The following is a 23,696-nucleotide window of genomic DNA, read 5'->3' as shown; positions in this document are numbered from 1 at the left end:
GGAGATGGTGTGTGACTCTGTAATGGACACGATTATTTTTGTAATGTAATAGTTATTAATTTATTTTATTTTTTTGTGCAGGTTTGCCGGTTACAATGAAGGGTATTATGACAATATTATATAAAAGACATGGAAAACAGTGAAAATATAGGGTTTTTAGTTATAGATTGAATTATAATTTTTTTGATGGTTATACAAACCAGTTTCCCAATATCCAATGCCTTCTCTTCAATTTACATTATTATGTAAAAAAAATGTTACATATAAACAAAACTTAGCATTTCAACAATATCCAAGGTTATCGCCACCATTATCATTCACTAACGTATATCATCTTCAGTTTAACTTCAACGTGTGTTTTCTTTGCGGCGAGAGTAGCGAGTTCTGTCATTGTATCTCGGTCTATCTTGGGCTCTCTGTGGCTGCGGCTCAACTCGTCTCTGCCTCTCTGGTGATCGTTGGACTATCTCTCCGTTAACAAATAGCTCAGCTGCAACCCATTAACAAGATACAAATCAGGAATTACTGTGAATGTTCTCTTACCAGATTAACAGTTGAGGTTTAATTCGACAAATGTAGAAAGTTGATGTATCTCTCGTAATTGAGGGATTTTGGAATGCGAGTCCATTAGCATAAGGCTAATCATTGCCCAAAAAAGACTAGTTAGCTTTGCCAAGATGGACTTTAAGCTATAATTTGATGTGCCCGGGCCAAGAGAAATGATGTCAATCCTTTAGGCTTAGCAATCAAAACTAATCACTCAAAAGACTCGCTAAATTCGTTTAGCATAAAGCAAACAAGGGTTGCAATATATGTTTCATCTCAACCGGCCTGCAGCCAGATATAATATTTACCCATCTGCACCAATCGGCTAAGAGAAAATATTTAATGTCAGTCCATTAGCATTCAAAGGCTAATCATAGCACAATAAGACTCATTAGCTTCGCCAAGATGGACTGATAACTGTTTTCATGATCCAAGAGTTGCATACAATATATGTTTTCATCTAAACCAGCTTGCAGTTAGATAAATATTATTAACTATCAGCAAATAATCAGCTAAGCGGAAAAAGTTTATGATAGTCCATTAGCATTCAAAGCTAATCATAGCTCAAAAAGACTCGTTAGGTTCGCCAAGAAGGACTGATAATTAAAAATTGTTTTGCATGACCCAAGAACTGCATGCAATATATGTTTTCATCTAAACTCCCTTGCAGCTAGATTAAATATTAGTATCAACTATCTGCACATATTGACTTAAAGAAACTATTTGATGTCAGTCCTTTAGCATTCAAAGCTAATCATAGCCAAAAGACTCATTAGCTTCGCCAAGATGGACTAATCAAAACATCACTTTCATATTTAAAGAGAGATGCACTGAGACTCTTGCAATGTCAATGCCACTAGCAAAGACTTCATTTTGAGAACCAAACCAAAACCAAAAGAAAGTAGAATAAGAGGTAGAACAATCACCTCCATAATCTTTGTTTTCAGGATCAACATAAGAATCTGGAAGCACAAACAGAACACCAGGCAAACCTATCATAAACAAAAGCAACACACTTTATCATTATTCACTACTCAACACAAAAGCTAACACATAAGAGACAAGTTGTAAGTAAATAAAAGACAAAAACCTTCAAGCTTAGTCGAAGTCTCTTCATCAATCTCACACCCAAACCCTAAATACCTCTCACACGAAACATTGTAAATCCGTTTCTTCGCATCTTCCTCACTAAACCAAATCACATACAACAACAGAGTAAAACACGAAAGACCAATCACACCACCAAATCAACAGAGCACATTGATTGATGATAACCTTCCAACGACTTTGGCTAAGGTTTGGACGTAACAATCAATCATCTCCTGCAAGTTCATATTATTCACGAAAATGTCATTTTCGGTTTTGGCTCCTCTAGCTAATGGTCGTGGTGAAGTTTCAGCCTTTGCTCCTTGTTTCTCTTGCAACTATCTCGACCGTTTAGAGTCTGGTGGGGTTCTTGGTGTTCACTCTCTGCTTTGTAGCAGTGTGGTTCTAATCGAGCTCTTGTTCTTCAGCTCTGTTCTGGCATTTCCCTGATAGTGTTCCTTTAGAGTGGTTGGCTTGGTGGCGATGTGCGTATGGTATGATTGAGTATTATGGATCTGGAGACCTTCTAGTGATTAGCCTCTCTTTCGTCTAAAGTTTGAATGTTTCTTTACTATTTTGCTTTGTCTCCGAGAGTTTTTATACTCGCCGACTTCTGTCTCTAGGGATGTTTCTTGATCCGTTGGCTTTGTCTTCGGGAGTTTGTATAACTCGCCAGCTTTGTATCAGTCCCGTCATGTTGTAGTTTGGCATGGTTGAATAAAATCTTTCTTTCAGGGTTTAAAAAAAAAAGCCAATCATCTTAAGCAAAAAAAGATAAAAATGTTTCATCTTTTTCATCGTTGTATAATAAATAATCATTGCAAAATAAATATTATTTTATGTTTTTTAATGTAAATTTTACACTAATTTTTCTCCTTGCAAAAGAAATTTATTTCTAAGTTTATTTTGATTGTAGAATCCTTAATATATTTCTTGATTTGTATGGCCTCTGGTTTTCTTTTACAGTTGATGTTTCCATTTTTCAGAATTCCATAAAGAGAGAACACATAATAACATACGCTAACCTTAAGCAAATTGCCAAAACTTCACCTTACTTTTGTTTTGTTAATAGATTTATAAATTTGTATATATAGTTATATTATCATTTGATTTTCTTGGACAGTAATAAGTTAATGACTAATAAAAATAAAATTTTCAGCTCACATTACAGTTTACACACTAGCCGAGAACGCAAAGTGGGCCCTCGCAAGGCAGATCAAGAACGTGTTTATGGAGCAATGTGAGCTTGAGTTCTGGAGCCTGGTTATGTACGACGGCAAGCGACTTGTGTTGAGGGAGAAGAAGAAGAATCTTGAAGGTGTGTTTCATGTGTACGACATGGAAGCTAACAATTGGGGAGTTTTTTTGGGGGTCGACCTTTTGGTCGAGTGAAGGTGTCACAGACTTCTGTAAGCTTAAACCTGGTCGAGTGAAGGTGTAACAGACTTCTGTAAGCTTAAACCCTCGTTGTCCTTTGTCGAGGAAGATGAAGTGAAGGATACTATTCCTTGTTATGACCCACAAGCCTGTTATTTAACTGCGGTTATGAGATCCACTGACAGTCCTCTGACATTTGGAGGTCAATTACAAAATTTAAAATTAGAGCCCTAAATAAGCTATCATTTCTAGCAAATAAATTTTTCAGTACTTTTTTTCTCGCAAAATCATCAATCAATTTTTTATAATCAAAATTTTTTATCATGCTTTCTTAATCGTTAACGTGGCCAAAACACAAATTCATCCCAAGTCAGACTATATGATTCTAGTTATTTTTGCATATTTGAAATGATAATAAAAACAAATTTTGACAGAGATGCATGATGTATAAAAGTGTAAAGAAGATTCATGGATGATTTGAAGTATCGATCTATGTGTGTCTTAGTTAAAACATTGTCAGTTTATTATTCGTTTTTTAATGGAGTAAATCCATTACAAGTTGAATCTTTACTCAAATCCTATTCCATTTTGAGATGCAAAAGAGAGTGGTGCAGAAAACAAATTTTTATTTCATTATAGACAAAATATAAAATAGAACAAATTTGATTTTACTCCAAATTTTATTCTGTATTGGAAATAAAAGTAGAGTTGAAGATATAATAATACTGCGTTTTGAAGGAGGCTGCAACTGAATGTACATTTTTAGAATGAAAATTATGTGGGATGAGTCATTTATAAAGATTTCACAAAAAAAAAATGTAAAGAATGTAAACTATTTATCGGAATTAATAATGAGACAACTCTGTTGAATTTTCTTCAACCTCTGTAACAACGAAAAAACATTACAAATCAGCCGAAAAGGTCATATTTTTTAGGTTCACGGCTTACATTATCAACGCAAACATTTTTTTTTTTATTCAGTTGAATTCTTTTTGTTTTCTCCTTTTTGCAGTTCTCACCTCCTTTTAGGCAATTGGAATGATTTCTTTAAAAACCGATTAGCAACACGGTCGTTTCTATGACAAAGAACCCTCAAGATAGTGTTCGCATCCGACCGGTTCCACCTTCCAGTGGTCGGAGGCATCGGTAGCTTATGTCCTGGCCCAACCATCCCCATTCCACTTGTTTCGCACGTCACAATACTAAAATCTTCCATAAGCTGTTCCGTAGGTTGACTCATCAGCTGAATCACACCTTCCACAATCTCCGCATCTCTATCCACAACCTCCTCAGGTATCAACCCTTCACCACAAGTGCAGAAAACCCTTTTCAAGTTCTCGAAATCTTCCTCGATCAAACCATGATCCGACCTGTAAAACACTCGTGAGTAGCCCCCAGCGAGCAAGACCATCAAGAACGCTTCGAAAGACGACTTCATAACCTCCCTCATCGCTAGCGCTTGAGCCCGGTCCGCGAGGATCGCTGACATTAACGTTAAGTTCTGTTTCGTGACTCGCAAAGCCGGTCTGATCCTCGAGTTCGTAACGTCTCCTATGTAAAGACTCTCGTAGAAAACAGAGTTTGAGTCGAGGAAGATCAAACGGTAAGCCGCGACTTCTGACACGTGCTGGCAAGCGGATTCGATGCCCGCGTAGGTGAAGTCGAAGTAAGATGAGGTGTTGTTGTTTCGGTGGCGGTAACGTTTTCGGGTTGCGGGAATTACCTTCGGGTTTAATGAGAGTGCTTTGTTGAGTGAATGGATATGTGAGCTTAGGAAATGTAATGTGTTGAGGCGAATGTAAAGACGCTGCGTCCCGCGGCTTGTGGAAGGCCGTGGATGGTGCCCGTCGGAGGGTGGTGCAGTGTGGCTGAAATCTTTTCCGGAGGCGGTACATGGTGTAGCTCTCTTCCACAGTTTAAGGAATCTTGAATCTCGGTTGCATCTTGTAAGAGGAGGTAATGTAGGTATGTAACTTTGTCTTGATCCTGACAAAATCAAGAATAAAGTGAGAGTCAAAACTATATTCTTGCAATTAGGTATGGGTATTTTATCCCAGACCTGAAAAACGAACCAAAACCGGATTGGAACTTACCAAAACCCAAACGGTTCTATTTTTCTAAACCAAAAAAAAAAAATCAAAACTAAACTGAGAACCGAACAGATACCTGAAATACAATTAATTTATCTAAAAAATTTAGTTATATTTAGTTTTAAAACAACTATATCTAAAGATATAAATTTTTAACCGAATTTATTGTAAAAGATATTACCCGAATATTTTTCTTCTTTTGGGTTTAACCAGGGTTTTTGGGGTTTTGTCGGTTTTTGGGTTGAAACCCGAACCAAATTTGAGCCATATGTAATTTAGTTCTGTTTTGGATTTATAAAAATAAAAAGACTCACCAGAACCTGGCTAGACCCACACCGATCTGATCCGATCCAAAAATTGTTGATTCATAAATAGGTTCAAAACACCGCAACCCGAATAACCCGAACACTAAAACCGAATGCTAAAAACTAATTGAATGCCATTTCATTAAGTTAAAGAATGGTTTTGATATTAAGCTTACCGCAAGATGCAACAAAGGTAGTGTATTCTTGAAAAAGTTGTTCCAATCCTTCAGCAAGATCATAAACTATATCCTCTGTAATCCCAATGGGGATTTCAAAAAACTCATCGATTATATCCTTTGCTAGCTTCATCATTTCTCCTGCAGATTGTGCATATGGTTCCGATTTGGACTTTGGGTTCCATGTCTATAAAGAAAGATAGCAAACATTCAATATATAAGTTAAAAACCACATGAAAGTAACGTTAAAATCTCTACTACTTACTTCAGTTTCTTTTGCTCTAAACAAACACTCTTGAACTCCCTTTAGCTTCTCTTCAATCCATTGTCTTATAAGCCTCAATATTATCGAATCAACTTCATAAGGAACCATCTCTCGAACCAACCCTTTTCCACCGTCATCGCATTCTTCTGTATCTTCAGCCACCATCTGCACTAAAACCTTCTCAAGCTTCCCTGCCGTTTGCAAAACATCAACAGTATCTCTCGAGATAAACGATCTTCCTGCCAAATACTGCATCAAGATCGAACCATAGCATTGGTGAAGCGACACCGAGGCAACACCAGCAGCAACTGAGTGCCATCTCTTGAGTATAGGACTGAAACATTCACGTTCTCTTAATGCTAACTCCTCTGTTTCCTTAGCTAGCTGCAATAGTGTTGCAGCTGCTTCCTCTCCTTCCTCTGTAGCTGCGATCTTAGCTTTCGTGTTCTCTATCACCTAGAAACAAAAGATTTCATAACCTTAAAGAACACAAATAAAACAACATTTTGTTTTCAACGTTTAATATAGAGAAATATACTGTATTAGGATATCACTAAGACATATTCTTATTCCAAAAATAATACACAAGAAAAAAATTCTCAGATTATCAGTAATTAAAAAAATATTTTAAAAATATTTTATATTTAGATTTGGTTTAAGTGATTAATGTTTAAATTTTAATATTTAATGGATAGATTAACGTAAGGTTTTAGGGTTTGTAGTAATTTAATCCTTTTACCGTTTGATTAATATTATCTTTAAAAAACACCTTATGTAATATTTTTATCATAATTTTTGTTCGTGCCATTTAAAATATTTACCAATAATATACCTTTGAAAATGCTGTTTTAATAGAGGCTCTTATGTAAAAGTCCACACGATCTCCTGAATAATCAATTAGTTTCACATCGCCTTTCCCTTGAGAGATTGTCACATCATCTCCTAAGATTCTTGATGATGATAACGCCAATGGGAGAAGATTCTCTATCAATCCAACATTTCCTCTTTGGAAATAATCATGGTAGCTCAATAACCTAAAATAAATAGCAATCACATTTTGATTCCAAGCGTTCTCAAGTATATTAATTTTCCTTTGCTTGTATATCAAGTCATCGAATACCTTTTCTCGGTCCATCCTTGCATAGAGGCCAATGTCGACGTCAATAATTTTACATAGAGGGCTTCACGGTCAAGTTTCTTAGCGTCATTAGCAACTTCAGCTAACATAGCGTGGGATGCACCGAGCAAGTCCGGTTCCATTTGTGAAGTCACTACATATTGATGAAACAAAACCCAAGTGAAACATAGGTTATGCACCGGTCTTGTGATCCCAAGTGTTGACCAAGTTTTCTTCATTAGCTCTAGAAGCTCATCGATCTCATCAAGCACCAATGTCTCATCCCTAACATCGAATATCGACTGCAGAAGTGCTACATAAAGATGAATGTTGAGAGGGTAACCATCAGCCCAGTGACAAACATCGCTAGGGTTTCCATTAGTGCTGCGCCAAGATAAAGACACGACTACGTTGCATAGTGTTCTCATGGTGTCTGAGGTTTTGCTTGTGTCGATGGTTTTGTTCTCGCTCTGCCTAACGATTTCTCTTAAGCGCATTGCGTTGTTGTTGGTTTTGTCTAGGGGAATCGATGGGTGAAGAAGAAGACCAGCTTCAAGGACTTTGAGTTGTCTTCGTTGCCAGACATGGTACTCGTTTGCATCGCCGAACTCTGATGTTTTCAAGTGTCGGAGAAGCTCTAACGGCAAAATAATCGTCTCTGCTCGTCTACCCGTCTGTAGATAAAACAAAACATGTTATATTATTGTTAGTTTTTTTATTAACTTGTATAACAAGCAAGAGAACGATCAAACTTACTTGACCAACAAGCGTTCTCAATAAGGTTTTACGAAGCCGACTATCACTTTGTTCTGTCACCCTCATTTGTTGTCTCATGATCTCCGCTGATGTTAACGGTCTTCTAGGCCGAGAAGGCTGGACCGTCAAGAACCCGGCTCCAGGGCTTACATGTCCTGAGCCACTACCGGGTGACAATGAAGTTGTCCCGGCTCCTCCAGTGGCTCCTATCGTAGACATTCGCCTAGACGGAGATCTTTTAAGCATTTTCAACCCTAGTGCCCGTTTCACCCGGCTTGTCGGGGTTGTAACCACCTCTTTCCTCCCAGAAAACCCAAACCCAGAACCAGAGCCAACACCAGGTGAGCCTCCTGATGTTGCTGCTGCTCCTCCTCCTTCTCCATGATGGTCATTGTTGTTGTGCGTAGAGTAGAATGTGAGAGCAGTCTTACCTCCAAACCCTGGTGATGACCTACAAGCCGTGAAGAAGATCTCGTAAGCCGTCTCACGTATATCATTACCATCAAGACCGCTTAGCTTCCCAAATGGCCAGAGAAGGTCGGTGTTAGGACAAACGACAGTCGAACCACCTCCCATGTTAGAGATAGTTACCGAGAAAGACTCACGCCGTTGATGATGGTTCATGGCGGAGGAGGAGAGGCTGGAGGAAAAAAACTTTGGACGTGATTTTATAAAATTAGATTGTCCAATAAGAGAGGAAAGAGGGAGAGAGATGACATTTCTTGTTTTAAAATAAGGCAAACACTTAACAAACAAACAAAACAAGAGGAAGAGGAATGAGACAAGTTGGATAAAGGTAATCTACAGCAAATTTTTCATGTGCTGATGAATGAGAGAGGATGTGAGTTAAATCAGGGAATTTTACAAAATAATACCAGAATTAGCAAATCTCTTATTTCTAGTAATTTTTTGTCCATCCAAATCTCATCTTGTTAAAACGATTTGGCTAACCAAGTTGATGGTATAGAATTTACAAAAATCATTTGCAGTAGATATTGGTAGCATGATGCATATAACTTTTTCTATTTCTTCATTTTTTCTCACAAAAACCATGATGCATATAACTTGGTAATATTTTTAGGGCTTATTCGCCAAATATTCAAAAAGAAAATATGAGATAACGGGAATTTTAGTTAGCTAGTGAATTTGTGGTTTTTTTCCAGACAAATTTTAGTTTTTTTACTGATCCGGTTTTTTTTCATTTTATTAATGTGTTTTCATCGTTATCATTTGAGATATGATCTTGATATCTAATCTCTTTTTCAATATAAAGAGATTAGATATAAAGAGGTGACAAGAGAAAAAAATAGGGATCTCATTATAATAAAATAAAAAAGAAGAAGATTTCATCTCTTGTCAACATTGATCAACCATTTTTTATAAAGAATTGGATTTTCATGACAGTTTTCAAGCATTCACATACTTGATAGTAGTGTGAAACAGAGTAGAAGTGGCCTTTTTAGAGAAGTAGGAAGCGAGTTTAGTGGCAAATCCAAAAGTACAGAACAAAGGTTTGTTGACTGTTGTGTTATCCAATTTTGCAAATTGCACCCATAAATTTGTATACTAGACTTTAATTGTAGCTGCTCTTAGATCCTAGATTCCAGCAAAACCATTGACAATGTCTTGAGAAACTTAGTTACATAATTGCTTTCTATACCTTCTGCATAGATCAGCGCCATTTTTTGTTACTCGGTCTGCCCACAAGAAGGAAAGAGGTGTGTTATCCTAAAGATCTCCTTTTATTTAAATCGTTTACAGCTTATAGGAGGAAGACCATAGCTCTTAAGGGAACAACGTTGATCCAAGTTGTAGACTTCCTATGGATCTTGTGACTAGGAAGTTTCCCTTCTCTTATCTCCCCTATGCAAACTTCTTGACATACATTATTGTATCTCCTCCTGTAATAACACAAGTGCTTTATTGCAGCTCTTGTTCTAACAAACACTTTCTCAGATACCGTTGCGTACGAAGCAGAAATGTTCACCAAAACAGAAGAGAAAGCAGAGTAAGAATCTTCAAAGGAGTATTTAAAAAAAAATTGAATGCAAGGAAGAAATATGAATAATGATAATCTGGAGGAGTTACTGTTAAACACAAAACACTAGGATAGAGAAACATAAAATAAGCACGCAAACATACAAAAAAACTACAGCTTCATAGGAAATACTAAGTACGACTCAGCATCAAGTGTGCCTGAACACAATTTATTAAAAACTAACAAAACAGATAATCCAGCGTAGACCTCCTGGCCAAACCGCCCCAGAAGTGGAGGTTTCAGAGGTCAGGGATAAAACCACACTGCAGTAGTTTGTATTCCTCCAATCACTGTTGTTGAGCTTGCCTACCATTTCCATAACCTCCACCATAACCAGCTTGCCCATTCCCTTGGTGATTCAGATTCCCATAGCCTCCAGAGCCATCTGAACCATCAGCATAGCCACCGCTATGGCTATTAGGCATACTTCCAGGCCGTCCACCAACTGCACCATAACCAGATGGAGCCCCATAAGACGAATCATTTCCACCATAGCCATAACCTGCAGAAGCACCTCCTCCTTGACCCATCACTGCTGAACCGGGACCCGAACCACCAACCCACGGAGCAGCAGCATTTCCATATCCCACATTACCGTAACCCGATGGAGCTTGGCCTCCCCATGAACTTCTTGGACCACTTCCAAACCCAGCTGGATTCCCGTAAGGCGCACCAGCTGGATTCCCATACCCTCCAAAACCGCTGTAACCTACACCGTTGCTGCCATAACCATAACCAGTACCATACCCAGAAGCACCATAAGGAGGATAACCACTTCCAGCGTTTTGAGGCGGCATGTATCTACTACTCGAATCAACACGACCACCCTCATAGCCACTTCCACCATACCCCGGGAAACCTCCAGAGCCACCGCGACCACCCCCTCCCCCAGCTATTCCAGGATTAGCATCTTTAGGAAGAGCTCTTTTGACTTCTACTTGTTTACCATTCATATCGTGGAAAGTCTTGTGCAAAACAAGGTCAACCGAATCTTCAGAGTCAAACGAAACAAAACCAAACCCTCTAGGACGCTGTGTTGCCTGGTCAATCATAATGACCGCATCGCTAACAGGGCCGTACGTCTCGAAGTAGGCCCGAAACTCGTCTGATGTTAAAGCGGGAGGCAAACCTCCGACGAATATCTTCTTGGTACGAACGTTAGCGCCGCTATCAAAACTCCTAGAAGCATTAAAACCCCCTGGTCTTCCACCAGGACTCTGCTCTTCTCTAGACATTGCTCTCTTCACATCAACCTAAAATATAATGTTACAAAAAGTATAAAACCACATCAAACACAACAACAAGATCAAAGCATGAAACTTTACAGCCAACTGAAACAGGCAGAGTGGCAATTACTGGCAAATTCAAAAAAATAGAGAAACCCAATTCAGAAATGCAAATTCGAGACCTTCGCTAATCGAACACGACAATAAGATCAAAGCATGAAACTTTACAGTCAAAACTTAAAAATTGCAATCTTAATGGCATCAATATTCAAAAACTAGAGAAACCCAATTCAGAAACAAGTGCGAATTCGAGTTTAATCAAAGAAAGTTCTGAAACCTTACATCTCTGTTATCGATGTGGTGCTTCTCCTGAAGAACCCTATCAATGACGGCGGGATCGGAGAACGCGACGAATCCGAATCCTCGAGGACGACCTGTAGCTTTCTCTCGCATCACCGTCACTTGCAAAACCTCGCCGTAATTGGCGAAGTACTCTTTCAGGAGATTCTCGTCGGTGTCCCATGAAATCCCGCCGATAAACAGCTTCCCCTGATCTGATTCCATCTCTCCGTTATACGGAACCCTAGATTCGACACCTACAAATCCCTCCCCCGGTGAAGAAAGAGGAAAGGAGCTGTGAAAATTTGAGTGTCGAGAGAAAATTAGGGTTTGAGTTTGTGAAATAGAGAGAAAGGAGAAGAAAAAAACAGATTTGGAAAGTGGTAAAGTGGCCAATTGGGTTAAAGAGAGTGAAAGAGATCAGCTTAAGGAAAAATAAAATAAGAAGACTTTTCAATATTAGCTTCTTTTATTTTATTTCCTTTTAAAAAAAATTCAAGTTATATAACAAAAATGTTATTCTCAAAATCGAAATAATCACTGAAAAAAATAAATAAGATACTTTAAAATTAAACACCCACTTAATTTTGTATTATTATTAATATTTTTATTTTATTTCCGTTAACAGTATATTTTTATTTTTATAAATGCTTCAAGTGTAAAGAAGATACTCCCTCTGTTCCTGAAAGTAAGATTTTCTAGAGTATGCACGTTTATTAAGAATTTAATAAATGTTTATAATTTAATTTATTTTTTACCTTATTATACATTTTCCAATAACTTTTCACCAATGAAATTTAATCAATTCAAATATTCTCAATTAATGTTTCTCAAAATTATAAAAAAGTACCTTATCAATATATAAAATCTATCTTTGTGGAAGAAAAAAAAAATCTAAAACATCTTACTTTCGGGAACGGATGTAGTATTTTACACTATTATATTTTAATTGGGTGATGCAATAAAATTGAGCTGTAATATCGGACGGCGTACGGTGAGACTAGTGGTCAGAATCGGAGGATCAATATCACTCTCATTCAAGAGATGGTTCTAACTTCGAACTGAACAGTACATTAGACAGACTGCACAAACGATTTGATCGAGAATGTGGAATCGCACGTGATATGTCTAAAGCATGAATGAAAAGAACATCGATCAGTACGCCTCGTAGTTTGAGAAGAAAATTTTTCAATCATTTTGATATGATAGAATAGAGAAATTGTTTTTTTGTTATTATTGTATTTTTATATCATATAGATGTTTTATATAAACATGTTCAATTTGAACGAAAAAAAATATATATAAACATGTTCAAAAGACACTTGAATGAAGCATAAACTTAAAAGCAAATCATTGTTATAGTTTTGTTAATGCTAATAATATCTAGGCGAGTAGAAAAAGATTCAAACCAGAAACGAATAAGTATGGAGGGTGGTGTCAAAATACGCAAGACATGATCTTGTTAATTTTTACTACTTTCCATTGGCTGTCAAGTATGATGCATACGCAGGACACGATCTTAGGCTGAAGCTCATGAAGCAAAAAAAATGTAGCTATCAAAATTTATAGATTCTTAGGGATATTAATTTCAGCTGTCCCTTATAGTTAAAATTAAGGGCCAATATTTTCTTTAACTGATTTAGGTTTCACTTGAGGCCTATTATACTAGAACGTTTATCGATCGAGGATATCAGTCATATATGGATGTCAATCAAATTTAAAAAAAAAAATTACTTGATTTTGCTTTTGTATGTAGTCGATCCAAATTATGAAACAAAAGAAGAAAAGAAAAAAGCCTATTGCAAAGTGGGCATTTGCACATAGTAAAAAAAAATTGAATGTTGATGAGAGCATCATTAGTGGTAGTCTTTCGATAAAGAGATGGGTATGACTGTATGGTATAGTTAGAGTAAAATAAAATAGGTGAAAATTATTTCATTTCATCAATCAAGTGAAAAATTATTTTAGTTCGTTTTACTTTAAAAGATGAGAAAAAACAGTGGAAGTAGAGTAAATCTTCCTTTTTATGAAATGAAAGAGTTTACTCCAGATTATAAAGCCAAACCAAAACCAGGTTTAGCAGCTCATGTCTGTGAATTTCTTGTAGAAACATGTGAAAGAGATCTGATCATTTAACAATGGTCAATGGCTGTTTTTCTGGTAATGCCTCAGGTGTGAGGTGGATGCAGATGAGGAGAAGAATAAAGGGACAAATAAGACGAGGAAGAGAGTCAGATTTGATATGAATGTACAAACCTTTGTACCAACTCTACCATCAAGATGTGAGGCGTACTGCAGTGATGAAGAAGAGGGACAAGGAGAAGTAAGCAATGTATCTTCGGTTATTGGTAAGAAACCACAGGATATGAGCAGGTGGATAGATCTGTGTATCATCCGAACTATAGGTAACATAATTGTGTGGATACTTTTGGAGATGAAGATGAACTGAGCTATGAAGAGAGTGATTTGGAGGATGAAGACTGTTACACAGATGATGAAAACAACTAAAATTGATGTATTTGATTACACTTTAATTAGCACTAGATCTCGATCCTCGCGCAACCGCATGGACTTTTGTTTTCATTTATTTATATATATTTTTTGTTTTCAATTCTAAATTGGTATATATTATAATATATACTAGTGCGCGAGTTTTTGTTTTCATTTATTTTTATATAAATATTTTGTTTTCAATTCTAAATTGATATTTTTTTCATTGAATAGATTGTTTCAAGCTTTCACATGTATTTGTATCTTCTTCTATATATATTTTAAGATTATTATTTTATTATTAAAATCGTAATTATATATGTAAAGATTAGTAAAATATTGTTTTATTGTCATATTCAAAGATATTGTAATATTTTACAAATTTATAAATTTTTTAAAAAATTAAACTTTCCGCTTCATAGATTTATATTATCAAGTAAATAATTAAACATTTAGTTTTTGTTTAATTTTTAAAATAAACTATGCAGTTTAAAATTTGTTTTAATTGGTTTAAGGTAGTAAAGATTAATCATTGTTAGATAATATGATTTTTGTTAACATCGACAAATATTTAAATATTTAGCAAGTAGAGGTATAGTATTACAACATTAAATTATATTTATTTAATTTATACTATCTATAAATCCAATAGATCATCTATTGTTTAAATCTAATTATTGATAGCCCAATAAAATTTCTGGTAGGCCCAAAATTTAAATGATTAGATTAGATATTAAATGTAACATGATTTTCTAGGAATATGTCTATTAAGTCTATTTTTTAAAAAATCACACATGAATCAAAGTTGTGACTTCTATTTTAATATATAAGATGTGTCTATCAATTTTTAAAACATAATAAATTTACGTATATTTTTGATTGAATAGATTGTTTCAAACTTTCACATGTATTTGTATTTTCTTATATATATATATATTTGGATTATTATTTCATTATTAAAATCGTAACTATATATATAAAGATTAGTAAAATATTGTTTATTGTCATATTCAAAGATATTGTAACATTTCACAAATTTAGAAAGTTTTTAAAAAATTAAACTTTTTGTTTTACAGATTTATATTATCGAGTAAATAATTAAACATTTAGGTTTTGTTTAATTTTTAAAATAAACTATATAGATTAAAATTTGTTTTCATTGATTTAAGGGAGAATTGCCAAGTGTGACTCAAAACTTGGAGTCAAACCCAAAACAATACCCCAACTTGGGTCAAAGGCAAAAGTAACCTAAAAGGCTATTGAAATTACAACTATCCCCTTGTGACCAAACAAAAAAACGGAATTCTTTTTACGTTTCTACCCCTCGCAAGTCGTCTGTTTAGACGACTTGAAAATAAGTCGTCCAGACGACTTAACTTAAAGTCGTCTGGACAGTTAGTCTTAAACATAATTTAAAAATTTTGTAAAAAATATTTTGATAAGTGAAAAATGGGAATTATGTAATTAACATATGTCTTAGGAGGTATAAATTAAGATATAACAAATTTCAATTGTTTTCAGCATAGATGAGTGAAAGTAGTGAGTCATGATATTCTTAAGTTTATGTTTCATCAACATATGTTGTAGTATTGTATGTGTTCTTAGGGTTAGATTTTGGAAAGCATTAAAACCGTTTTTGAAAATTTTTAAAATTACTTATGCGTGTTCATTTCTGTGTATAGTAAACACTATTTAAGTATAATTAGATTTTATAACGTGGTTAGTTAGTTAATCTAGTCATTTTAGTTTAGGGGTTCATTTTAGGGTCTAGGACGACTTAATATTTTGTCGTCTGAAAACAGACGACTAAATATTAAGTCGTCTGTTGTACATTATCAGCCAGAATAAGTCGTCTAAACCGGACCAAACCTTAAAGTTTACCAATGTACTTTTAAAGCTAACCGGATTATTTACCCAATATATAAGGTGATTTTTATTTTTTTTGTTTCATTTTTCGCGAAATTCAGAAACCCTAACAGTTCTCCCTCTCAAAGGCGATTTCGAATTCCCACGATTTCCGAACAAACCATCGTTCTCAACATCGGCTATCTATCTCACTTCATTCTCACCGTTGTCGCCGCAGCTTCTTCTAACCCTAGCCGCGCCGATTCCTCTAAACCCTAGCGCCGCCGATTCCACTATTTCCGAACAAACCGTCGCCCTCGCCACCGTGGTCACCAACGTTCTAAACACTAGCGCCGCCGCTTCTTCTAAACCCTAGCGCCGCCGCTTCTTCTCTGTAAACCTTAGCGCCGTTTCTCTGTAAACCCTAACGCCGCTAAGTCATCAATCTCGAGGAAAAGATGAACATAAAACGTTGTCTCTATCAATTTACTCATTCTCACCGTTTCACGTTTATTTTTTCAGATCTATAACCGCAATGACGAGTACTCCAACTCCTTCTGCGACTGGAAGACTTGTAAGTAATTTAAGTCGTCTACTAAGTCGTCTGGACTTATATTGTTGTCTTTGATTATTTTGCAGACAAAAAGGATGGATATTCCAGAACTCCCCCGTAGGTTATACACATCAGGGGAAGAACCAGAAGCCCACAATAGCATTTCGTATCATACGGATAACAGCAAGTTGCATACTGCTCTTAGGAAAGCTCTTACTGATGACGAATTTGAAGAGCTCAAGGAGTCGAGTTTGGGAGTTTTCATCAAGTTCAAGGAGCAGGGATTTGGTTGGGCTTCAAGGCTGGTTCACTACATGCTCAGTTTCAAGCTGGACATTAAGAAGAAGTATGAGATGTGGTCTCTCGTTGGTCCAGAACCTTTGAGGTTTTCACTGTTAGAGTTTGAAAACCTCACTGGTCTAAACTGCGAGTACATCGAGGACCTTGAGACACCAAAATGTGACGTTACCCCAGAGATGGTTTCTTTCTGGGGGATGCTGGGAGTTCATCTGGAAGCTGGGCCAACTACTGATCAGATAATAGCAGCACTGAAGAGATGCGGGGATTGGTCCAGGGAAGATCGCAAGCGGCTCGCGTACCTCTCCATCTTCACTGGATTCATTGAAGGGAGAAAGTTTTCAACCGCTACACGATCTACTCTGGCAAGGCTAGTGATGGATTTAGAACGGTTTGAGAATTATCCATGGGGGAGAGTCGCGTTTAAGGTGCTGATGGACTCTTTGTGGAACAAAGAAATTGCTGGCTGTTACACCGTGGATGGGTTTATACAAGTTCTTCAGGTCTAGACGTACACAGCTATGCCGGAATTGGGTGCTAGTATTGGTGGTCCCAGAGCAGACAGTCCGTCTCCACCGATACTGGCTTACGAGGGCAGCAGAGGCCGCAGATCAATGAAAGCTGCTATCTTGAGTCAGGTATTTACTTCAATCCAAAAGACTGCGCAGACGACTTATTATAAGTCGTCTGGAAAGTCTTCCATCTGGACGACTTATTAGACGACTTATAATAAGGCGTCTGGAAAGTCTTCCCAGCTGGACGACTTATCGGACGACTTAATTAAGTCGTCTGGAAAGTCTTCCATCTGGACGACTTATTAGACGACTTATAATAAGGCGTCTGGAAAGTCTTCCCAGCTGGACGACTTATCGGACGACTTAATTAAGTCGTCTGGAAAGTCTTCCATCTGGACGACTTATTAGACGACTTATAATAAGGCGTCTGGAAAGTCTTCCCAGCTGGACGACTTATCGGACGACTTAATTAAGTCGTCTGGAAAGTCTTCCATCTGGACGACTTATTAGACGACTTATAATAAGGCGTCTGGAAAGTCTTCCCAGCTGGACGACTTATCGGACGACTTAATTAAGTCGTCTGGAAAGTCTTCCATCTGGACGACTTATTAGACGACTTATAATAAGGCGTCTGGAAAGTCTTCCCAGCTGGACGACTTATCGGACGACTTAATTAAGTCGTCTGGAAAGTCTTCCATCTGGACGACTTATTAGACGACTTATAATAAGGCGTCTGGAAAGTCTTCCCAGCTGGACGACTTATCGGACGACTTAATTAAGTCGTCTGGAAAGTCTTCCATCTGGACGACTTATTAGACGACTTATAATAAGGCGTCTGGAAAGTCTTCCCAGCTGGACGACTTATCGGACGACTTAATTAAGTCGTCTGGAAAGTCTTCCATCTGGACGACTTATTAGACGACTTATAATAAGGCGTCTGGAAAGTCTTCCCAGCTGGACGACTTATCGGACGACTTAATTAAGTCGTCTGGAAAGTCTTCCATCTGGACGACTTATTAGACGACTTATAATAAGGCGTCTGGAAAGTCTTCCCAGCTGGACGACTTATCGGACGACTTAATTAAGTCGTCTGGAAAGTCTTCCATCTGGACGACTTATTAGACGACTTATAATAAGGCGTCTGGAAAGTCTTCCCAGCTGGACGACTTATCGGACGACTTAATTAAGTCGTCTGGAAAGTCTTCCATCTGGACGACTTATTAGACGACTTATAATAAGGCGTCTGGAAAGTCTTCCCAGCTGGACGACTTATCGGACGACTTAATTAAGTCGTCTGGAAAGTCTTCCATCTGGACGACTTATTAGACGACTTATAATAAGGCGTCTGGAAAGTCTTCCCAGCTGGACGACTTATCGGACGACTTAATTAAGTCGTCTGGAAAGTCTTCCATCTGGACGACTTATTAGACGACTTATAATAAGGCGTCTGGAAAGTCTTCCCAGCTGGACGACTTATCGGACGACTTAATTAAGTCGTCTGGAAAGTCTTCCATCTGGACGACTTATTAGACGACTTATAATAAGGCGTCTGGAAAGTCTTCCCAGCTGGACGACTTATCGGACGACTTAATTAAGTCGTCTGGAAAGTCTTCCATCTGGACGACTTATTAGACGACTTATAATAAGGCGTCTGGAAAGTCTTCCCAGCTGGACGACTTATCGGACGACTTAATTAAGTCGTCTGGAAAGTCTTCCATCTGGACGACTTATTAGACGACTTATAATAAGGCGTCTGGAAAGTCTTCCCAGCTGGACGACTTATCGGACGACTTAATTAAGTCGTCTGGAAAGTCTTCCATCTGGACGACTTATTAGACGACTTATAATAAGGCGTCTGGAAAGTCTTCCCAGCTGGACGACTTATCGGACGACTTAATTAAGTCGTCTGGAAAGTCTTCCATCTGGACGACTTATTAGACGACTTATAATAAGGCGTCTGGAAAGTCTTCCCAGCTGGACGACTTATCGGACGACTTAATTAAGTCGTCTGGAAAGTCTTCCATCTGGACGACTTATTAGACGACTTATAATAAGGCGTCTGGAAAGTCTTCCCAGCTGGACGACTTATCGGACGACTTAATTAAGTCGTCTGGAAAGTCTTCCATCTGGACGACTTATTAGACGACTTATAATAAGGCGTCTGGAAAGTCTTCCCAGCTGGACGACTTATCGGACGACTTAATTAAGTCGTCTGGAAAGTCTTCCATCTGGACGACTTATTAGACGACTTATAATAAGGCGTCTGGAAAGTCTTCCCAGCTGGACGACTTATCGGACGACTTAATTAAGTCGTCTGGAAAGTCTTCCATCTGGACGACTTATTAGACGACTTATAATAAGGCGTCTGGAAAGTCTTCCCAGCTGGACGACTTATCGGACGACTTAATTAAGTCGTCTGGAAAGTCTTCCATCTGGACGACTTATTAGACGACTTATAATAAGGCGTCTGGAAAGTCTTCCCAGCTGGACGACTTATCGGACGACTTAATTAAGTCGTCTGGAAAGTCTTCCATCTGGACGACTTATTAGACGACTTATAATAAGGCGTCTGGAAAGTCTTCCCAGCTGGACGACTTATCGGACGACTTAATTAAGTCGTCTGGAAAGTCTTCCATCTGGACGACTTATTAGACGACTTATAATAAGGCGTCTGGAAAGTCTTCCCAGCTGGACGACTTATCGGACGACTTAATTAAGTCGTCTGGAAAGTCTTCCATCTGGACGACTTATTAGACGACTTATAATAAGGCGTCTGGAAAGTCTTCCCAGCTGGACGACTTATCGGACGACTTAATTAAGTCGTCTGGAAAGTCTTCCATCTGGACGACTTATTAGACGACTTATAATAAGGCGTCTGGAAAGTCTTCCCAGCTGGACGACTTATCGGACGACTTAATTAAGTCGTCTGGAAAGTCTTCCATCTGGACGACTTATTAGACGACTTATAATAAGGCGTCTGGAAAGTCTTCCCAGCTGGACGACTTATCGGACGACTTAATTAAGTCGTCTGGAAAGTCTTCCATCTGGACGACTTATTAGACGACTTATAATAAGGCGTCTGGAAAGTCTTCCCAGCTGGACGACTTATCGGACGACTTAATTAAGTCGTCTGGAAAGTCTTCCATCTGGACGACTTATTAGACGACTTATAATAAGGCGTCTGGAAAGTCTTCCCAGCTGGACGACTTATCGGACGACTTAATTAAGTCGTCTGGAAAGTCTTCCATCTGGACGACTTATTAGACGACTTATAATAAGGCGTCTGGAAAGTCTTCCCAGCTGGACGACTTATCGGACGACTTAATTAAGTCGTCTGGAAAGTCTTCCATCTGAGGTAGTAAAGATTAATCACGGTTAGATAATATGATTTTTGTTATTTAAAAAAAAATATTATAATTTTAAAAATTAACATCGACAAATATTTAAATATTTAACATATGGAGGTATAATATTAAAACATTAAATTAAAAATTTCTGGTACAACCAAAATTTAAATGATAAGATTAGAGATTAAATGTAACATGAATTTGTAGAAATAGGTCATTAGGTCTTTTTTTTTTTTTTTTTTTTTTTTTTTTTTTTTTTTTGAAACACAGGTCCATTAGAACTATTTTTTTAAAAAAAAAAATCGCATATGAATCAAGATTGTGACTTTTGTTTAATATATAAGATTAATGTTGCGGAAACACGTTTACTATCTAAACCTGAAAAAATCAAACAGCACTCAATGATCTTCGGCTTGAAGATCAGCCTCTATTGATCAATACAGCAGTAATCTATAATCTATATACTCTCTCTCCTGTAACTGATATGTGACAATCCCTCTTTTGGACTGGCTTCTTGTCAGAAGTCCTGAGCAAAAAAATCTGAAACTTCGTGATTGGTGATGTCCACTCGCTTATCCTCTCACAAATACTGGTTGCTGAAAAGAAGCCAGATACAAGGACGAGCTCATCGTTAAAAACTCCATGTTAATGGTGATTGAATGCAGGTTTTGAGGATTACATAATGGCGCAGATGCAAGCATCTGAATCATCGTCATCTGAATCGCTTACTTCACTGAAAAGCATAAAATGGAAGCAAAAGTTAAATAAATTATTTCCAGTTTCCAAACAGAACACACAACAATGCAAGAGAGTAAGTTCCTGAACAGAGATAACTACTCAACTGTACTTATAACAGAGGAACTAACAATATGGACTATCAAAAAGAAGTCATCAGTAATCTGAATTATCCAATGGTTTTCACTTTTCACTAATCTTTGCTAAATTCAGATTCCACAGTGCCCAAATTGTTTTGGAACACTAAAGAAATTTGCAACCAGCTATTTGTTTTGAAAGCGATAACAATAAACCAATGAGCTATATTAGGAAGCAGCAAGCCTAAGTCTCATCAAACGAAAACACTAAGCTAAAGGAGTTCCAGGTCAATGCTTATTAAACATGAGAAGCAACCGCAAGAACTTATCTATCGAAACCATTACTAAACAAAAACGCAACTTGTTGGAGGCGGTCTAAACAAACAAGTTCACAAGCTGAAGGAAACAAAACAATCAACAGAGACTTGTTGTGTTCCTTGTGATAATATCTTTACCTTGGTTCATAAACTAAAACCTCAGCAAGATTGTCTCCTTTGTTATCAGTCCACTGCACAGTCCTCTTAATCTTGTCACTACTTGTAGACATCCCTCCTTTCCTAGGAGGAGGCAACAAACACTGTGACTCACTTTCTTCTTCTTCTTCCTCCTCCTCCTCACAGACTTGAACCTCAACAATAGCCTTATGATTCTCAAATCCGTTGGCCTCTTTAGCCTCTCCACGACTCGTATCCATAACACAGATCCACCACAACAGAGATATGGAAAGTATACCCAAAATCCAAAACAATCTGGAGAAGACAAAGATTCCTCCTTTTTCTTTCCTAATCCATGTCAAATACAATCCACCTGAAACCCACAATCAAGCAACACGATTTGGATCTTAATGGTTTGATTTCAAGGTTTGAGCTTGATCCTAATAAACCCTAATTACACAAAAAGGCAGAAGTCAACGATCAATAGTAAACCCAAATCGAAATTGAGAACGAGATTGGCATTACTTACGTAGGCAGTGGCGGCGGCGGTGTTTTCTCTCCGGTAGAAGACGACGGAGAGAAACAAAAAAAGCTTTTTTTCTCGGGAAATGAGATCTGAGAGAAGGAGAAAGAGAAGTTCGTTAAATAGAATCAACGGCTGATTATTTTTTGCTGATTAGATTAAAAGTTTTGTTTGGGGACATGGTATTTAATGCGGCCGTTGACTTTAAAACTTATGTTTATTTTAATTACAGTTACAAGCTCCGCCTATCATTTAATATGGTTTGATTTTTTCATTAACACTTGACAAAATTTAAATTAAAACTTATAGAAATGTATAAAACAAAATAATGATTTTATAGTGACTATCACTTTGCGTAATTATTAAAGAAAGTCAGTGGTAATAGTTCAACGGGTTGTTGTTTTTATAAACATCCAAAAGTTTAATTTTATTTTGTTTTTATTTTGTGCATAAAAATTACTCAATAATAAGAAAATCTTATATATATAAATTAATAATAAGAAATCATATATATATATATATATATATATATATAAGAAAATCTTTTACTCTAAGCATGATAAGGAATGATAATTAATTTTTACCCCAAAAAAGAACGATAATGAATATGTTAGTAAGCACTTTTTAGTTCAATTAATCAATACCTGTGGATATGAAGCTCGTTACCATATCAATTTAAAGGTTTGATTATGTAAGATAGAATCTATTTATCAATTACTACTCCATCTGTTTCACAAAGAGTGTCACTTAGATATTTTTCACACATATTAAAAAATTTATTAAAATGCATTTATGTTTTCATTAATATCACATATCTAACCAGTAGTATTTTAGATAAATCGATTTATTTATAAAATCAATGCATTTTACAATTAATTTTCAGCTGAAAGATTGTATAAATTGCATTGATATTGTAGAATGACACTCTTTGTGAAACAAGAAAAATGAGCTAAAGTGACGCTTAATATGAAGCATAGGAAGTATAATCTAAAAGAAGATGATTGGAATCTAAGCTTTCATATGAATGGATTAGAACTGCTTCCTAAGATTCAGATTTATGATCCCGATAAAAACATTAGTACTACTAGATTCCTTCTCTGTCATTTATGTGACGGTGCGAATCAGAGTGTATCGGATACCACAGCTTTAATGAGCCGACAGAATGGCAGGTATGTCTTCATATAACACGTTATATGATTGCTTTGATTGCAAATTTAGAACTTACCTTTTACTCCACCTCGAGTGATTCACCTACACATACATACAAAAAAAACCCACCTATGCCTAAGATCACTCACATAATAACAAAAGATAAAAGACAACAAACAAAAAGTTATAAAAGGTATATGGAAGAGATTTGTTCCGAGAACGAGAAGGGAGGCTTTCTTCAGAATGCAGTTACTGGAATGGTTATATAAGAACCCCTATGTGACAACAATGCAGGTGGTGGTATTCCGTGGGCTACTATATTCGCTTTGACTCTGTGGTGGGGATGGAAGTGGAGATGTGGAAATGTATTTGGTGATACCCGACTGTGGAGAGATAGAGTCAAGTTCTTA

At 37.0% G+C, this 23,696-nt stretch overlaps 4 protein-coding genes across 6 annotated transcripts; all 4 read right to left on the bottom strand.

The window, feature by feature from the left end:
* Positions 1-347: 347 nt before the first annotated feature.
* Positions 348-1,880, bottom strand: LOC106329840 (multiple organellar RNA editing factor 2, chloroplastic). Its single transcript, XM_013768459.1, has 4 exons — positions 1,822-1,880; positions 1,637-1,734; positions 1,473-1,538; positions 348-490 (listed from the first exon to the last, which is right to left on the bottom strand). The coding sequence occupies exons 1-4, from the start codon at positions 1,878-1,880 to the stop codon at positions 348-350; spliced, it is 366 nt and encodes a 121-aa protein (XP_013623913.1).
* A 1,976-nt stretch (positions 1,881-3,856) lies between these two features.
* Positions 3,857-8,425, bottom strand: LOC106332724. Its single transcript, XM_013771211.1, has 6 exons — positions 7,719-8,425; positions 6,966-7,636; positions 6,678-6,879; positions 5,846-6,301; positions 5,581-5,767; positions 3,857-4,995 (listed from the first exon to the last, which is right to left on the bottom strand). The coding sequence occupies exons 1-6, from the start codon at positions 8,340-8,342 to the stop codon at positions 4,025-4,027; spliced, it is 3,111 nt and encodes a 1,036-aa protein (XP_013626665.1). The 5' UTR covers positions 8,343-8,425; the 3' UTR covers positions 3,857-4,024.
* Positions 8,426-9,759: 1,334 nt separating this feature from the next.
* On the bottom strand, positions 9,760-11,724 carry LOC106336342 (heterogeneous nuclear ribonucleoprotein 1-like). The gene is made up of 2 exons (XM_013775147.1): positions 11,325-11,724; positions 9,760-11,009 (listed from the first exon to the last, which is right to left on the bottom strand). Exons 1-2 carry the CDS (start codon positions 11,544-11,546, stop codon positions 10,044-10,046), a joined length of 1,188 nt encoding a protein of 395 aa, XP_013630601.1. The 5' UTR covers positions 11,547-11,724; the 3' UTR covers positions 9,760-10,043.
* An 8,953-nt stretch (positions 11,725-20,677) lies between these two features.
* On the bottom strand, positions 20,678-22,284 carry LOC106331518. 3 transcript variants are annotated; one of them, XM_013769896.1, is made up of 4 exons: positions 22,144-22,284; positions 21,636-22,064; positions 21,048-21,101; positions 20,678-20,964 (listed from the first exon to the last, which is right to left on the bottom strand). In XM_013769896.1, exons 2-4 carry the CDS (start codon positions 21,872-21,874, stop codon positions 20,949-20,951), a joined length of 309 nt encoding a protein of 102 aa, XP_013625350.1. In that variant the 5' UTR covers positions 21,875-22,064; positions 22,144-22,284; the 3' UTR covers positions 20,678-20,948. The 3 variants fall into 3 exon arrangements, with proteins under 3 accessions (XP_013625350.1, XP_013625349.1, XP_013625351.1); XM_013769895.1 differs by having other exon boundaries at positions 21,636-21,987; positions 22,144-22,281; XM_013769897.1 differs by having other exon boundaries at positions 20,678-21,101; positions 21,636-21,987; positions 22,144-22,277.
* Between the last annotated feature and the right edge of the window lie 1,412 nt (positions 22,285-23,696).

This window comes from Brassica oleracea, chromosome C3, assembly GCF_000695525.1.
Source record: "Brassica oleracea var. oleracea cultivar TO1000 chromosome C3, BOL, whole genome shotgun sequence".
Classification (NCBI taxonomy): Eukaryota; Viridiplantae; Streptophyta; class Magnoliopsida; order Brassicales; family Brassicaceae; genus Brassica; species Brassica oleracea.
The sequence above is the reverse complement of the archived record's forward strand: the minus strand, read 5'-3'. Positions and strand labels throughout refer to the sequence as shown.

Excerpts from the sequence above, each read along its gene's own strand:
- LOC106329840 (XM_013768459.1), bottom strand. The coding sequence starts at position 1,880 with ATGAACTTGCAGGAGATGATTGATTGTTACGTCCAAACCTTAGCCAAA. Across the intron at positions 1,735-1,821 it reads TTAGCCAAAGTCGTTGGAAG|TGAGGAAGATGCGAAGAAAC; the intron begins GTTATCATCAAT and ends GATTTGGTTTAG. Across the intron at positions 491-1,472 it reads TGAAAACAAAGATTATGGAG|CTGAGCTATTTGTTAACGGA; the intron begins GTGATTGTTCTA and ends AATGGGTTGCAG.
- LOC106332724 (XM_013771211.1), bottom strand. The coding sequence starts at position 8,342 with ATGAACCATCATCAACGGCGTGAGTCTTTCTCGGTAACTATCTCTAAC. Across the intron at positions 6,302-6,677 it reads TTAAAACAGCATTTTCAAAG|GTGATAGAGAACACGAAAGC; the intron begins GTATATTATTGG and ends TTTTGTTTCTAG. Across the intron at positions 5,768-5,845 it reads TTAGAGCAAAAGAAACTGAA|ACATGGAACCCAAAGTCCAA; the intron begins GTAAGTAGTAGA and ends CTTTCTTTATAG.
- LOC106336342 (XM_013775147.1), bottom strand. The coding sequence starts at position 11,546 with ATGGAATCAGATCAGGGGAAGCTGTTTATCGGCGGGATTTCATGGGAC. Across the intron at positions 11,010-11,324 it reads ACCACATCGATAACAGAGAT|GTTGATGTGAAGAGAGCAAT; the intron begins GTAAGGTTTCAG and ends ATTATATTTTAG.
- LOC106331518 (XM_013769896.1), bottom strand. The coding sequence starts at position 21,874 with ATGGATACGAGTCGTGGAGAGGCTAAAGAGGCCAACGGATTTGAGAAT. Across the intron at positions 21,102-21,635 it reads GTTTTAGTTTATGAACCAAG|TGAAGTAAGCGATTCAGATG; the intron begins GTAAAGATATTA and ends TATGCTTTTCAG.